This window comes from Cordyceps fumosorosea, assembly GCF_001636725.1.
Source record: "Cordyceps fumosorosea ARSEF 2679 chromosome Unknown scaffold_1, whole genome shotgun sequence".
NCBI lineage: Eukaryota > Fungi > Ascomycota > Sordariomycetes > Hypocreales > Cordycipitaceae > Cordyceps > Cordyceps fumosorosea.
Window position 1 is genome coordinate 3,580,372 of NW_017387301.1, and position 13,997 is coordinate 3,594,368.

The 13,997-nt window shown below is 54.0% G+C and overlaps 5 protein-coding genes across 5 annotated transcripts; 2 read left to right on the plus strand and 3 right to left on the minus strand.

Moving 5' to 3' along the window:
- Nucleotides 1–1,748: 1,748 nt before the first annotated feature.
- Nucleotides 1,749–3,983, plus strand: ISF_01152 (catalase A; the record flags this gene model as incomplete). The annotated part of the gene is made up of 2 exons (XM_018844759.1): nucleotides 1,749–1,928; nucleotides 1,986–3,983. 2 exons carry the CDS (start codon nucleotides 1,749–1,751, stop codon nucleotides 3,981–3,983), a joined length of 2,178 nt encoding a protein of 725 aa, XP_018709209.1.
- Nucleotides 3,984–4,079: 96 nt separating this feature from the next.
- ISF_01153 (GCN5- N-acetyltransferase) lies at nucleotides 4,080–4,628 on the minus strand (the record flags this gene model as incomplete). Its single annotated transcript, XM_018844760.1, has 1 exon — nucleotides 4,080–4,628. One exon carries the CDS (start codon nucleotides 4,626–4,628, stop codon nucleotides 4,080–4,082), a length of 549 nt encoding a protein of 182 aa, XP_018709210.1.
- A 1,225-nt stretch (nucleotides 4,629–5,853) lies between these two features.
- ISF_01154 (NTPase) lies at nucleotides 5,854–6,471 on the plus strand (the record flags this gene model as incomplete). Its single annotated transcript, XM_018844761.1, has 1 exon — nucleotides 5,854–6,471. The coding sequence occupies one exon, from the start codon at nucleotides 5,854–5,856 to the stop codon at nucleotides 6,469–6,471; it is 618 nt and encodes a 205-aa protein (XP_018709211.1).
- A 385-nt stretch (nucleotides 6,472–6,856) lies between these two features.
- ISF_01155 (hydrophobin) lies at nucleotides 6,857–7,216 on the minus strand (the record flags this gene model as incomplete). The annotated part of the gene is made up of 1 exon (XM_018844762.1): nucleotides 6,857–7,216. The coding sequence occupies one exon, from the start codon at nucleotides 7,214–7,216 to the stop codon at nucleotides 6,857–6,859; it is 360 nt and encodes a 119-aa protein (XP_018709212.1).
- A 6,363-nt stretch (nucleotides 7,217–13,579) lies between these two features.
- Nucleotides 13,580–13,950, minus strand: ISF_01156 (hypothetical protein; the record flags this gene model as incomplete). Its single annotated transcript, XM_018844763.1, has 4 exons — nucleotides 13,580–13,645; nucleotides 13,705–13,799; nucleotides 13,852–13,877; nucleotides 13,922–13,950. The coding sequence occupies 4 exons, from the start codon at nucleotides 13,948–13,950 to the stop codon at nucleotides 13,580–13,582; spliced, it is 216 nt and encodes a 71-aa protein (XP_018709213.1).
- Nucleotides 13,951–13,997: the final 47 nt, after the last annotated feature.

Below are 13,997 nucleotides of genomic sequence, written 5' to 3' on the forward strand. Positions count from 1 at the left end.
GAGACAAGCCACTCACACCCAGGTATTCGAAACATCTGTGCTGAAGGTGAAATATTTGCCCTGGGGTCTACCTTCTACGAAATTATCACCGGATTCAGTCCGTTCCACGAACTAGAACACTACGAGATCGAAGAAGCGTTTTCCCGAAATGAATTTCCCTCAATACCCGCCAGTGCATGTCACGAAATTATATACGAAGATGTTGGGCCCGAGACTACAGGAGTATTGATTCACTTGTCGCCGACGTGAGCGCCGAAGGTACAAAGTATCTGCGATATATTGAGAAACCGGTTGCTGACGCGTCCGACTAGTGCTTCAACACCGAGAAAAACCGTCCAGACTCCCTGGCCATGTCTTGATTCTTCCTGAAAACTGGGTTTCTAGAACCATGTGCTGTGTATCCTTGATCTCAATTGCGCTTTGGTGGCGGGTTCGAAGGTTGTGAGCTACCATTCTTTGCAGAATTGGTCAGGTCCTTTGTAAAAAGTCTGTCATCTTACGAGGAGGACATTCTGGACACAGCCCAATTCGTCTTGATGTCCCAAATTGGATCGGATCACCGCTCTTGTCTTTGGCTTGCGTGGCATCGGCGCGGCGGTGACCATTCGCCTTAGCTTTTGGGAATTCGTCCTAACGTGTGTCTGTCGGAACATGCTTGGGTGTAGCACGGCAATGATCGAAGACGATCCGGAGTGTTAAATAATGGCACATGATGAAAGACGTGCGCGGATCTGAACAAAAATTGAGCTAAGATCTGCTTGAAGGTGACTCTAAGGGCATCGCCAGCAGCATAGATACGCGGGGGAGACCTGGTGACGTGACCTTTGCCCGGCGAATGTCATAGTAAATATCGGCAACGACGGAACTTGGAGTATTGCTGCTATCATAGACTGGGAAGCAAGTGGCTTCTACCCGAAATACTGGGAGTGCGCGAAGATGACAAACAACCTGGCGCCAATGGATGTCTTTGACAGGTACAGATACCTACCACGATCTCTATCCTTTGCGCGAGTACCCAATCCAATGGCTGGTGGACAGAGTATGGGATCCTGCTATGATCAATACTTGAAGTGTACGAGGCTATAGGAATGGTTGTCATTAAGTTGTGTTGTTGATAAGCTGTAGCATGAACCCGCCGACATGAATGTGTAACTCGATCAACCCCGCTCAATCTTAACAGAGATGCACTCTGGCAATTGGTTTGTGGGTGCGGGTAGAGAATGGACCATGGATACGGGAGACTATATTCCGCCTGGAATTAACTCGCCGGGTGTATTCATTCTCATTGGCTTATCGTTGCCGCGAGTGATGGCTTCGGCGGACCCAAGGCTTGTTTGTAATTATAGATGAGCGCCAGTGGAAGTGACGCGTTGCACGGGAATAATAGAACAGCTTCATCATGATAATAAAAGAAAGTATAATACAAAATGAGAGGAATAGGCCACCGCAAAATATACTCTACGTGGCTGTTGCATCACCGCTACGTATAGGATCCGTCATGCACTCACATAATGTTGCCGACTCCACAGAATTGGTGGCGGTGATTGAAATCGGATGTGACGGTTGATCGCCATCGTTGATGTCACTCTATATCAAATCATTTTCTAATACAGCGCACGGAATTGGCTGGTCAATGGAGAGAATGCTCCGCTATCTGTACAATAAATACTGATGTGCTCTGTGCTTGTAACTGGGAACCGGCTCTCAGTCTTCATCAGCCATTCAACCCCAATAGACTAACATTCACCATGACAGGCGCACAAGTAAAGGCCGAGCAGCTGGCATCCAATACGGTGGAGCCGTCGCAGGACTCGAGACTTACTAGCGACTTTGGCACAAAACAGTCCAATACCGATGACTGGCTGCGAGTCGCCAGTGACGATAAGACTGGTCCTTCGCTGCTGGAAGATGCTTTTGCAAGAGAAAAGGTACGATCCACCAGGCTATACGTTTGACGGAAAGGGATGCCAACAGCAGTCATCCAGATTCATCGGTTCGATCATGAGCGCATCCCGGAGCGCGTCGTCCACGCCCGCGGCGCCGGCGCTTTCGGCACCTTTCGGCTCCTCGAGTCCGCCGCGGACGTGACCCACGCCGGCGTCCTGACCGACACGTCCCGGCAGACCCCCGTCTTCGTGCGCTTCTCCACCGTTCTCGGCAGCCGGGGCTCCGCCGACACGGTGCGCGACGTGCGCGGCTTCGCCGTCAAGATGTACACGGACGAGGGCAACTGGGATATTGTCGGCAACAACATCCCCGTCTTCTTCATCCAGGACGCCATCAAGTTCCCGGACCTGATCCACGCCGGCAAGCCGGAGCCCACTGGCGAGATCCCACAGGCGCAGACGGCGCACAACAACTTCTGGGATTTCATGTTCCTGCACCCGGAGGCGACGCACATGTTCATGTGGGCCTCGTCGGACCGCGCGATCCCCCGGTCGTACCGCATGATGCAGGGCTTCGGCGTCAACACCTTCACGCTCGTCAACGAGGAAGGGAAGCGGCACTTTGTCAAGTTCCACTTCACGCCGGCGCTCGGCGTGCACTCGCTCGTGTGGGACGAGGCGCTCAAGATTGCCGGCCAGGACCCGGACTTTCACCGCAAGGACCTGATGGAGGCCATCGACGCCGGCGCGTTCCCCAAGTGGCGGTTTGGCATCCAGACCATCGCCGAGGGCGACGAGGATCAGTTCGAGTTTGACGTGCTGGACGCGACCAAGGTCTGGCCCGAGGACCTGGTGCCGATCCGGTACGTCGGCGAGCTGGAGCTCAACCGCAACGTCGACGAGTACTTCACCGAGACGGAGCAGGTCGCCTTCTGCACCAGCCATGTCGTGCCCGGCGTCGGCTTCTCCGACGACCCGCTCCTGCAGGGCCGCAACTTCTCCTACTTTGACACCCAGATCAGCCGTCTCGGCATCAACTGGGAGGAGCTGCCCATCAACAAGCCCGTCTGCCCGATGATGAACTTCAACCGCGACGGCGCCATGCGGCACCGCGTCAGCAAGGGCAAGTTCAACTACTGGCCGAACCGCGGCGAGGTGCAGCCGCCGGCCACGGTGAGGGAGGGCGGGTACCAGGACTTCCCGCAGGCGGTGCGCGGCGTCAAGGTGCGCGACAAGAGCGCCAAGTTCAAGGAGCACATCGCGCAGGCGCAGCTGTTCTACAACTCGCTCGCGGAGATTGAGAGGCAGCACCTGCGGGCGGCGCTCGCGTTCGAGCTGGACCACTGCGACGACCCGGTCGTGTACTCGCGCGTGACCTCGCGACTCGCCGAGATCGACGCCGACCTCGGCGCCGCCGTCGCGAAAATGGTCGGCGGCGAGGCGCCCGCGGGCAGGTCCGGCGGGAATCACGGAAGGACGGCGCCGGGCCTCAGCCAGCTCGAGTACCAACCCGAGACGGCCACCATCGAGTCGCGCAAGGTAGCCATCCTCATCGCCGACGGGTACGACGGCGCCGCCTTCACCGCCATGCTGGCCGCCCTCAAAGCCCTCAAGGCCGTGCCCGTCATCATCGCACCCCGACGCTCCGCCGTCTTCGCCGCCGGGGAGGACCGCAGCAGCGGCGGCGGCGGCGGCGTGGTGCCGGACCACCACCTCGAGGGCCAGCGGAGCACGCTGTTCGACGCGCTGCTCATCCCCGGCGGCCACGACGAGCAGCTGGTCAGCAGCGGGCGCGCGGTGCACTACGTCCGCGAGGCGTTCGGGCACCTCAAGACGGTGGCGGCGACGGGCGAGGCGGGCGTGCGTCTGCTGGACAGGGCGATCCAGCTGCAACAGATAAAACTGTCCGAGGGCGCCGAGTGCGTGGAGAGCTACGGCGTGGTGAGCCTGCGGCGCCCGGGCGCGGACGGCATAGGGCAGGTGGTGCGGGCGGTGAAGAACGCAAAGGGGTTCCTGGACCAGTTTGTGTATGCGGCGAGCCAGCACCGGTGCTGGGAGAGGGAGTTGGATGGGCTGACGCAGCTGGTTGCGTACTGAGCGTGTTATTGGGATAGAAGAACAGATTGATAGGAAATGACGATGCGCTAATGGTTACGTATGGAAACGAAGTACTGCTTGCGACTGTGAGCACAATCATGGCTCGCCCTTTGCTCCAACATCCAGCTCCGGCCCATGTAGGTCCAAGCCCATCTCGACCTCGCCAAACTCATCCGCCGGCTCTATATCCCTGAACCCCAACTTGCAGTAAAACCTGTACGGCGAGGCCCCCTCCTCCACCGCCGCCTTGCCGTCCCGCGCCGCCTTGCCGCCCGGCCCCGCCGACATGAGCCGCAGCGTCCGCATCTCCGGGTGCGCCGCCCGGACGTGCGCCGCCGCCGCGCGGATCGCCGCCGCGCCGCACCCGCGCCCCTGAAAGCGCGCGTCGATCATGAACCGCCAGATGCTGGCCCAGGCGTCCGGCTCCCAGATGGACATCATCAGGAAGCCGACCAGCGCGTCGCCGGCGTAGATGGCGCGCACCCAGGCATCGGGGGAGTAGTGCGCCTCGCAGAGGGAGCGTGCGTTGGTGGACACGTTGCCGCGCTGGTGCGGGTGCGTGTCGAGGTCAATGACGGCGCGCCAGTTGTCCTTGGTGATTTCGCGGAGGGAGATGGCAGGGGTTGTGGTGGTGGTGGTGGACATCCTGGACGGGTGGTGACTTTCAAGGGAATGGATGCGAGTTATGGACCCAGAGGTAAGATAGGTGGACTTTTCGAGGGATTTCAAAGGGAGTACTGGAGAATGGCAACAAAGGTCGTCAATTCAGACGTCGCTATTTATTATGATTAAGTGAGTGGTTCATTTCATGTTGTTGAGTAGTGTTTTACAAGTGACTCACGCCGCGCCCAGATTCAGCTCGCTCTGAGTAACATCACCGGCGTGACATTACAATATGTAGAAGATAGATAGTATCTCTAAATAAATGTTGATTTCTCTATAGATAACTACATAGCGCATATTTTTATACTTTATGTGTACGTAACAGACTCATTTGCGGGTGTGTCAACCTTGTCTGGACAAACCCTGCGAAAGCCCCCTGGAGGCTGGGGCTGGCCTATAAGGTTGACCGTACCCCATATTCACCACCATGACTTTCTCTCTATTGCATTGGCAACCCGAATCTTTGTGAAATGCTCGTCAGAAACTATGCCTGGAAAGACCATTGATCGAAGGACCACGATAACAAATATAGCCTGCCAGCATCGCTTTAGTTGAGATTTCGATGAGACCAATGACTGTTTAAACATGGCCGGCCATTACTATTTTGATCACTGCCGATGCTGGTTCTTGATCGATATCGGCCCACGTTGGTCTCTCTAACCCTAGTCCCTAAGTGCGAGGTAGCTGATCCTCGAAACATTTGAAGAAGCGGCCGAACCCTGGGCAACAATTTTCTTGCTGATTTTTGAAGTGGCATGAGGGGGCTCAGCTGACATGCTGCGCGAGGAAGCCCACCGAGTTTGGGTTCTGTGGCTGTAATGATCGAGAGGCTGTTACCCTACACTCACTCCACTCGCACGCGGATACCACCAAGGCACAGGAAAGATCGTGTACCGCCAATTTTCGGCGGCGCGGGACTACAAGACAAGGCGCTCTCTCTGAATAAATCCTAAAAGGGCCAAAAAAAAAAACCTATGGCATCTTTTGTCCTAGGCCTCAACTATCAACACTGAGATGGCAAGAGGAAATCGACACCATGGACGGCCCACCCTAGAGATCCTGCACTAACTAACTACTCAAGATAGCTCCGGCGAACACCCCATAACTAGAGCTCCAAAACTAACCAAAGACATCATTCATCCATCGTGAGAGAATTTGCCCTCCAAGACGGCGTTCAATCCGGAAATTCCCTGGTCGATTGCCCGCCATGGTCCCGGCGATTGGCCGCAACGTCATCGTGGCGTCCAAGAACCCCCTCAAGCTGCAGGCCACCCGTGACGGCTTCGCGCGCATCTTCCCCGACAACAGCTTCGCCTTCCAAGGCCGCAGCGTCGCCTCCAACGTCGCCGACCAGCCTCTATCCGACGATGAGACGCTGCGCGGCGCGCTCAACCGAGCCCGCAACGCGCGCACCCTCGAGCCCGCCGCCGCCTACTGGGTCGGGCTCGAAGGCGGCGTCCACCCCGAGGGCGGCGACGGCGACGAGGTGCAGTCGTTTGCGTGGATCGTGGTCCTTGGTCGGGACGGCGAGATCGGGCGGGCGCGCACGGCGACCTTCTTCCTGCCGCGGGAGACGGTGCGGTTGATGCGCGAGGAAGGGCTGGAGCTCGGGGAGGCGGACAACAGGCTGCACGGGAGGACGGACTCGAAGCACGAGACGGGCACGGTGGGCATCCTGACGGGGGACGTGGTGACGAGGCGCAGCTACTACGCGGAGGCGGTGGTGCTGGCGCTGATTCCGTTCCGGAACGCGCAGCTGACCTTTGGAAAGGAGCGGGATGATGAAGGGGAGTTGGAGCTCGCGGCCCTGGATGGAAAGGAGTAGCATACGAGATTGCCTCATAGCATATCATGTCTCCTACCGTGGGTGGCAATAAGTATTTATTTGACCCCTTCATGGCACGACTGCAGAGTCACGCTAGTCTTTGTAAATATCTAGATATGGTGCTGTTTGTACCTGTTACTGGCATGAATCATCAGCTTCTATCTAGCTTTTTCAGACCTTCACTGTCGGGTTGGCTGGAGTTCAAGAGCAGCGTACTGTTTCCGGCTGCAATCCCGCTGAACGTCCAAGCGCATCGCTACCATCTTCACAACTGTACGCGCTGCTAAAGGCTAGAGATCAACGTTGACACAAGCCAAGTTCAGAAGACCCTGCGCCAGACGTTAGAAGCCAACATCAATAAGCTCAATTTTGCCCAAGTTTTTACCTACATTTTGGTCTCCGGTGCAGCAGGCGACCTGATTGCTGCAGGCCGTAGTAATTGGCACATCGACAGCTGCGCCTGTGTAAGTCCAACGGCCCAAGTTGACTTGTCGCCCACTTGCTTACCTATAACACTGAGGTCAATGGGGGAGCAATTTCCGCCTAAAAGACCATCCAGCAATGTGCCGGCTAAGTTGCCCTTGCTGCAGCAGGAGATCTGTTGGTGATTGCCGCACTGGGCAGCAGCAGCATCACCGAGAGTCTGAATATGATTGCCGCCGTCGGACCACAAGTCACTGCGTCTTTGAGGAGAGGCCAAGATGGTGGCGGTGATGGCGGCGACGATGAGTGTCAATTGGTGCATTTTGGGAGTGTGTAGGGTGCAGTGGCAGGCGCGCCTAGGGAATCAAGAAAAGCAAGTGAGGTACGTGTAATTGAGACTTGCGTATAAAACAGCCTTGGCTTTCACTTTAGACCGGGAGTGCCAGAGTTTTATTGCCCTGCTCAGGCGACTTGTCCATTGCCTCACGCTTGCTTTCCTGCAAGAGGTTCACTTTCAGCTCCTCGTAGTAAGACATGCAGCTGGCCAGCTGAAAAATTAGTTGTTTTACTTTGTACGGAGTAGTTGAAGAGACTAATCCAAGTTCTCCGCGCAACCCATACGGGGAGTTGGGCGTTTGTACATGTTCGTACATGTATGTCGTGTCGATGAAGACATGGGCTCACGTCACAATTGCCACACAGACCACCTAAATCGAAATCATGCCCTCCTTTCCCATATTCGTGTCTTTGTGCTTTAAAATCTCGAGTTCTTTAACTTTCTTGTGCCGATTACCTCTCCTGTCACGCGGGCTGCCACCATTCCACGTCAGCCGTCGTCCATATTACTGACTAGGGGCCACAACAGTAGAAACGTGTGGAGGCTGTACTTACCGTATGCGCGTTCTATCTTATGATTCTGCTTTTTAGAAGAGGCGGGTGATTAACGGGCGAGCCTTATATGGAAGTTTGGCCTGTGTACGTATCACGATAGACAGTACAGTGAAGCCACGAGCTGCTTTTCGCATACAACGAAGACTCACAAGAGGGCACTAGGGGCCGAGCATCCCTCCACGCTGGCTAGCACGGGCAACCTAGCGTCGACATTTTGGAACCAGGGCCGATGGATAGAGGCCGAGAAGTTCTTTATGCAGGTGATGGAGACGAGTAAGACGAAGCTTAGGGCGGACAATCATGGCCAACCTGGCGCATACACTGAAATACCTTGGCCACCGTTATCAGGCGCTTGAACTGGTGGGCCGGCGCGTTTCTCTTCGACGGCGCGTACTTGGCTCAGAATCGACGAACTCAAGCCTCAATAGAGGTAGTCAGATTGTGGCAACGAGATAGTGACTAGTGTCTTGAGAGCAAAATGACTTCCTGTTTCGCTCTGCTAATTTCGCATCTCCGCGGGCAGCGTCTCCGCATAAGCAGCACCTCCCCTTTCCGCGAGCACAGGTTGTGCAAACTCATACATCTTAGTCCTAGGAACCCACGGGAGAGTACAGAGCTGCGAGCTGGCTGTGTTCCGGATGAAAGCAATTGCTAGTCTATATTTTTATCAATACCAGACTACCCATTCTCTGTACCATCCTTATAGATGCCAGCTCGTTATCCTATTCCAAGCGCGTTAGAGCATGTTCCAAAGATTGCACTGATACAATAGTCTGCGATATTCGCACATATCTCGGACTTTTACGCCCGAAAGCAGCCTCGATACCACGCTGAGCGCTTTGATAATACGAGATGATAACGACATTGTGATTGTTGATGGTGCCGAGATTGTAGATGTTCGTGTCGCCTCGCGGTTGTGGCAGAGTCTCGTGCTCCTCATCTAGCATCTCCATCGCAGCGATTTGTTCCACCTCCAACGGACAAATCCATGCCACCTCGTAGTCGTTTTGACTGAGCCTTTTCGGCATTTTCATTCACTTGGCTGCTCTAAATCTAGCCTCTCATGGACGGGCTGCATCTCCAACGCAGCACAATGCGCGAGCGACCCACCGGAGCACCGAAGCTGGAAGACATCGGACGATGCGGTGGACAAGAGCGACCTTCAGCGGTTATTCTTAATGTCTGTTACAATAGTCCAGTCGAGGTACAACCTAATGTACATTACGTCCCAGCGGTAGACTTGGACGAGTGACATGGTGTGGCGGCACCTCTCCGCACCACTGCTTCTGCCACCATGCATTATATCGTGTTACGCTGTGATAGGTGCTTAAAAAAGAGGGGTAGTAATGTTGGTACGGTATAAAAGCATGTGCTGTTTACTTATTTTGCTTTTGCAAGCAATCCCTCACTACCACCATGTTAAAACGACGATGACTTATACCGGCTGCACAGATAGCTGCGATACAAAGGAACAAATCGTGATTACTGATGGGTGCGATAAGTACGAGGTGACAGGCCAAGAGTACCCAGAAAGCGAGTCTAAGGTCGATCATTTAGCCCAGTCAACCAGTCAACTCCCTTTGCCTTATTGGAAAGCATATCGCCAGCAGTCTTGGAAATGCCTCTCAGGAAGGCTTCTTGACCTGCCTGGAAAGATGAGTCACAAGTCCAATTCTCCTTCGTGCCTCCATGGAGTGCAAACTGCGCATAGGGGGGTGGGACAACATTCCATGGTAGTTGATCTCGACCGGCTTTCAGACTTTGACTCTTGCTTGTGGAGGAAGCCAAGCCCCTACATCTCAATGGCGACCCGTCCAACTCTCAGACGAGGAACGACTCTCGGAAACAGCCAGTTTTGAGCGTATCCAATTGGGGGTTGAGGAGTTCCAGAAAAATGGCTTTCTTGTAATCGAGAATGCTATCCCGGGCCACCTCTTGGACGCTCTCAACTAGCAAATGGTGTCCGACATCGATCTGTCCCTTGCATGGCCTCGGGTGCAGTTTAACCACGGCGTCAAGCATAAGAACATCTCGCAGACTCCGCCGTTATCGAACCCGTTCATCAGTGAGGAAGTGTGGGCAAACCGCCACGCCGTAGCCATCACTGAATGCATCCTAGGTCCACGCCCGAAGTTGTCCTTCGTCAGCAGCAACATCGCCCTTCCAGGAGGAGTAGGCCGCCAGGCCGTCCACTCAGACGCCTACCATGAGCATCTTCCCTTCATATTTGCCGTAGAGGTGTACATATTTTTCGAGGACGCAGTGCGGACAACGGGGCCACAGCTGTTTGGCTCGGCACCCATAACGGCTACAACAAGAAGGATCATATTCCCCATGAACGCGGTTGGATTCCAAAGGATCTTATAACTCACGAGCCAAGATCTCACGGCCCATCCAGCCCACCGTCCCCAAGGGGTCCATCTGTATGCGTGACCTTCGTCTCTGGCACGCTGGCATGCCCAACTATACTCTAAATCCCAGGGTGATGCTGGGGTTCATCTATATCCCGCGATGGTACCGGTCATTTATGAGATTAGAGCTCCCAATCGATTGCAAAGAAGTCGTGGTCTCTTGGGAACATGTGGCGGTCAAAGTAGATTATATGGATGGGCCGGTGGATCATATCAAGTACAAGTGACTTCTCACAGATCGCTACGAAGGGGCTTTTTGAGAGTAGGGTTGAAATAGACAAGGAAATGGGGAGGCCGAAAGATGTGGATTTAGAGGTCACAGAGGAGAATTATTGGGTTGCGCATGGAAGCAACGATATTTCCTGAAGCAGCTTTTTGTGTCCGTATCGTCTCGCATCTGTTTCTTTAGCTCTCAAGTTCCTCACTGAGTCAGTTTTGCGCCGGGTACTGAGAATGTAAACTGTGTTTTTCCAAGACTGCATAGCTACATTACCCTCCCCTACAAGCTCTTGACAATCGCGAGTGAGTAGCAGCAGCCCCAAGCACAAGTAATCTAGAGGCAAGATCCTGCAAACGGACTTCGTTCCGCCTAATTGCATCGTAGTGACAGAGAAGGCCAGCATGGTAGTATAGCATTATAGGGAGTGCTTTTTATAAAAGTAAGCGTCGGGGTTGATTCGGATATGCGCAACAGGGGGAGCTTACCATTTGCCGGGGTATCTTGGGAACGGGACACACTCTCTGACAGAGTGACGGTTCAAGATCCAAGCAAGAAATCTCTCAATCCCCATTCCATAACCACTGTGAGGGGAGGTTCCATACCTGCAGAAAGGAAATTAACACAAAGCACCAGAATAAGCTTAGCAGAGTCAGCAATGACGCAAAACCCACTTTCTTTGATCTGAATAGAAGGCATACGCCTTCTATTCCCACGCGTTTCTTTCATGACCTCAACAAGCTGGTCAAAGTCGTCCATTCTCATACGCGCTCCAACGACCTCGCCAACTCCTGGAACAAGGCAATCAACACTCTCAGTCACCCTGGAGTCTCCCGCATCTCTTTTCATGTAGAAGGCCTTGATGGGAACGGGGAAATGTGTCAGCATAATAAAAACGCCAATCTCGTCCGTCATCCTTCGCTCAGCAGCTTCTGCAATGTCGGTCCCGAAAACATGGGGAGCTCCATCTTCATCCATGATACAATGGGCGTTGAGCCATTCGATCGCCTCAGCATATCGCATGCGTCGGAAGGGCCGAGCCCTACTCTTGAAATTGGGGTTGAGGACCATGATGAGCTCTCTGCTCTCGGGATAGGCAAGGAGGATCTCGATTACGCCACAGAGAAGGTCTTCAATGTAGTTGAGAAGGCCATTCAACTCAATGAAGTCGAGTTCGCCTTCAATATGGGTGTACTCTGACAGGTGACGGCGGGTGTGAGAGTTCTCAGCTCGAAACGATGACTGGATGGCGTAGCAATCGCCAAGCACGGGCAGTTGAGCCTTAAGATAAAGCTGGGAGGTTTGGGTTAGGTACGCACGCTCGCCGTAATACGAGTGACTGAAGAGCGAACCACCCCTCTCAATCTGAGTCTGAACAAAGGACGGCGCCGTAGCCTCTCGCATGTCGTGCTCACTGTAGTACTGGCGGAAGGCGCTTCAGCGCCGAGGAGCGAGCTTTCATGAACATGGCTTCTTCTCTGGGACGAAGAACAAGATGGCGGGCGTCAGGCAGGGTCGATTGATGTGCTCCTGTGGGTGCCATGTTGGTAAAAGACTCGGGGCCACCAGGAGCCTCGCCGATGATTCGATAATAATCGGCATGGAGCTCGCGATCACCTGGAGCTTTGTTCTTGGCTGGAACAGACTTCAGTTCGCCGAAAACTTGGATCGATGTCTGCTTCTGGAACAGAACGGGTGGGACTGCGTTGACCGCCCCTTCGAAGATACACAGCAGCGTGTCTCGAGTGTCAGTGAGGTTGACGAAGGTACGAGTTTTGGATACTCTGATGTTGTCAATACGTCCAATCACTTTGACACGCGTGCCCGTGATGGATTCGGAGCCCAAGTGACTCCCTCAGGAGCCTTGGCCGATATCTTCAACCTAATGGCCTTGGGAAGGTTGTGATCCTCTTGGATGACGACCTTCCGACGAGGGTGGCTTGCCGATTTGCCTCGTCTTCATTCTGCTTGGCCATTTCTTTTAACATACTCTACGTATCGGCTGATAATCTTCTGCATGGCTGATTTGGCAGCCTCTCGCCATTCAACAGCGTCATCTTGACCATCGGGCTTTGCAACGCGTGTGAAATAGACTGGGGAAGGCGTGCTTGGCTCGGGAGGAAACGCGACATAGGTAGCAAAGATAGATTGGAAAGGGCTCTCTTTAGTGCCTGGGGTGGCTGTATCGTCGCTTCCGCTGGTATCGTTAACCTAAATGATGATTGGGGGGGCAGAGGATTGAGGTCCCGTGATGTCCGTCGGGGGAGAGCCTATAACTAAGGCAGCAGTATAGTTTATCGTCTGGAGAGGAGAACGGTCGGCGGGGGCGCAGAGAGATGAGAGATGGTTGCAGTTGGTTGAGTTGGTTGAGTTTGGTCTGTCGGACTGGTTTTCTTTGGTTGACATGAGTTGGAGGGGAGATTTCTGTGACTCATAGCTGAACAAAGAAGCCCGGCTCACCGCTGCAAAGTGGTCCCTGCACAGATGACTTCGCTGAGAGGCCGCGGCGACCAGCGTGGTAGAATCAGGTACAGGGTTATGCTTTACTATAGTATATCAAGTGTGTTAATATTGATACCTGCACTTTGCATGATAGTGCAGGTTCAACGCTCGGTGTCGACAGACGTGGGTTGTCTTTGTCTCCGTTCGAGCCTAGATCCTAGGTCTCGTCCGACCACAAACAATCAAGCCGGCTCCTCGTCTGAGACGTACAAACCCAATACCATCTTCCTCTTCCGGGACACTTCCCTCTGCACCTCTTGCGCGCTCGCCGCGTCGTGCCCGGCGTCCATACCACCATTTTCAGGAGTATTATTGAAGACGTGGGGGGCTATCGCGCCAGGACACCCCAGCTCACCCGTCGGCACGACGCTGACCGATCGTACTACTTAGCGTATCGTCCGCAGTAGCTTCCTCCTGTGTTCATCTCGGGATCTGATTGCCGATTGGACTGGCTTATTTAACTTGGGTTGGCGTGTATCCTCGTTGCTGTTCCACTACGGCCGGTCTTCACTCTTGCTATTGCAGTCACTCTTGCTGTTCTCCCTCCTAACTGTCTTGTATTTTGCTATCTGACCATCTAACCCACTCCTACTAACCCACTCCTACTAACCCACTCCTACTAACCTAGTCAAGATAGCCTAGTTATCGCGAGCGTACTCGACATTTAGGCGCCGTTGCCAAGCAGGTTGCCCTTGTAGATGCACACGTTTTCGTTGATGATATCACCCCACTTTCAATTGCCACTGTTAGTATAAAAACAAATTGTCATGAGCGATGAGGGAAGCTTACGTTCTTGTTTCCGCTTTCAGCAATCTGGAAGGTGCAGCAGGCAACAACCGCAGTGCAGTGAGTGTAGGCGGAAAGTTCGTTGTGCTTGTTGTGATCTGAAATTACATGTTAGCTTTGCTATTAAATGTAGCGCCTCATGAAACTTACCGTCAATCACGATTTCCGTGCACTTCCTGGTCTCATCGCAGCACACCAGATGCTGAGTGGGATCACAGACTTGGTTTGCGGGAGTGTCGTTGAGCACATGGTGTGAAAGGCCGCTAGTAAGTTGATTCAACTATCTAGTTCCTATG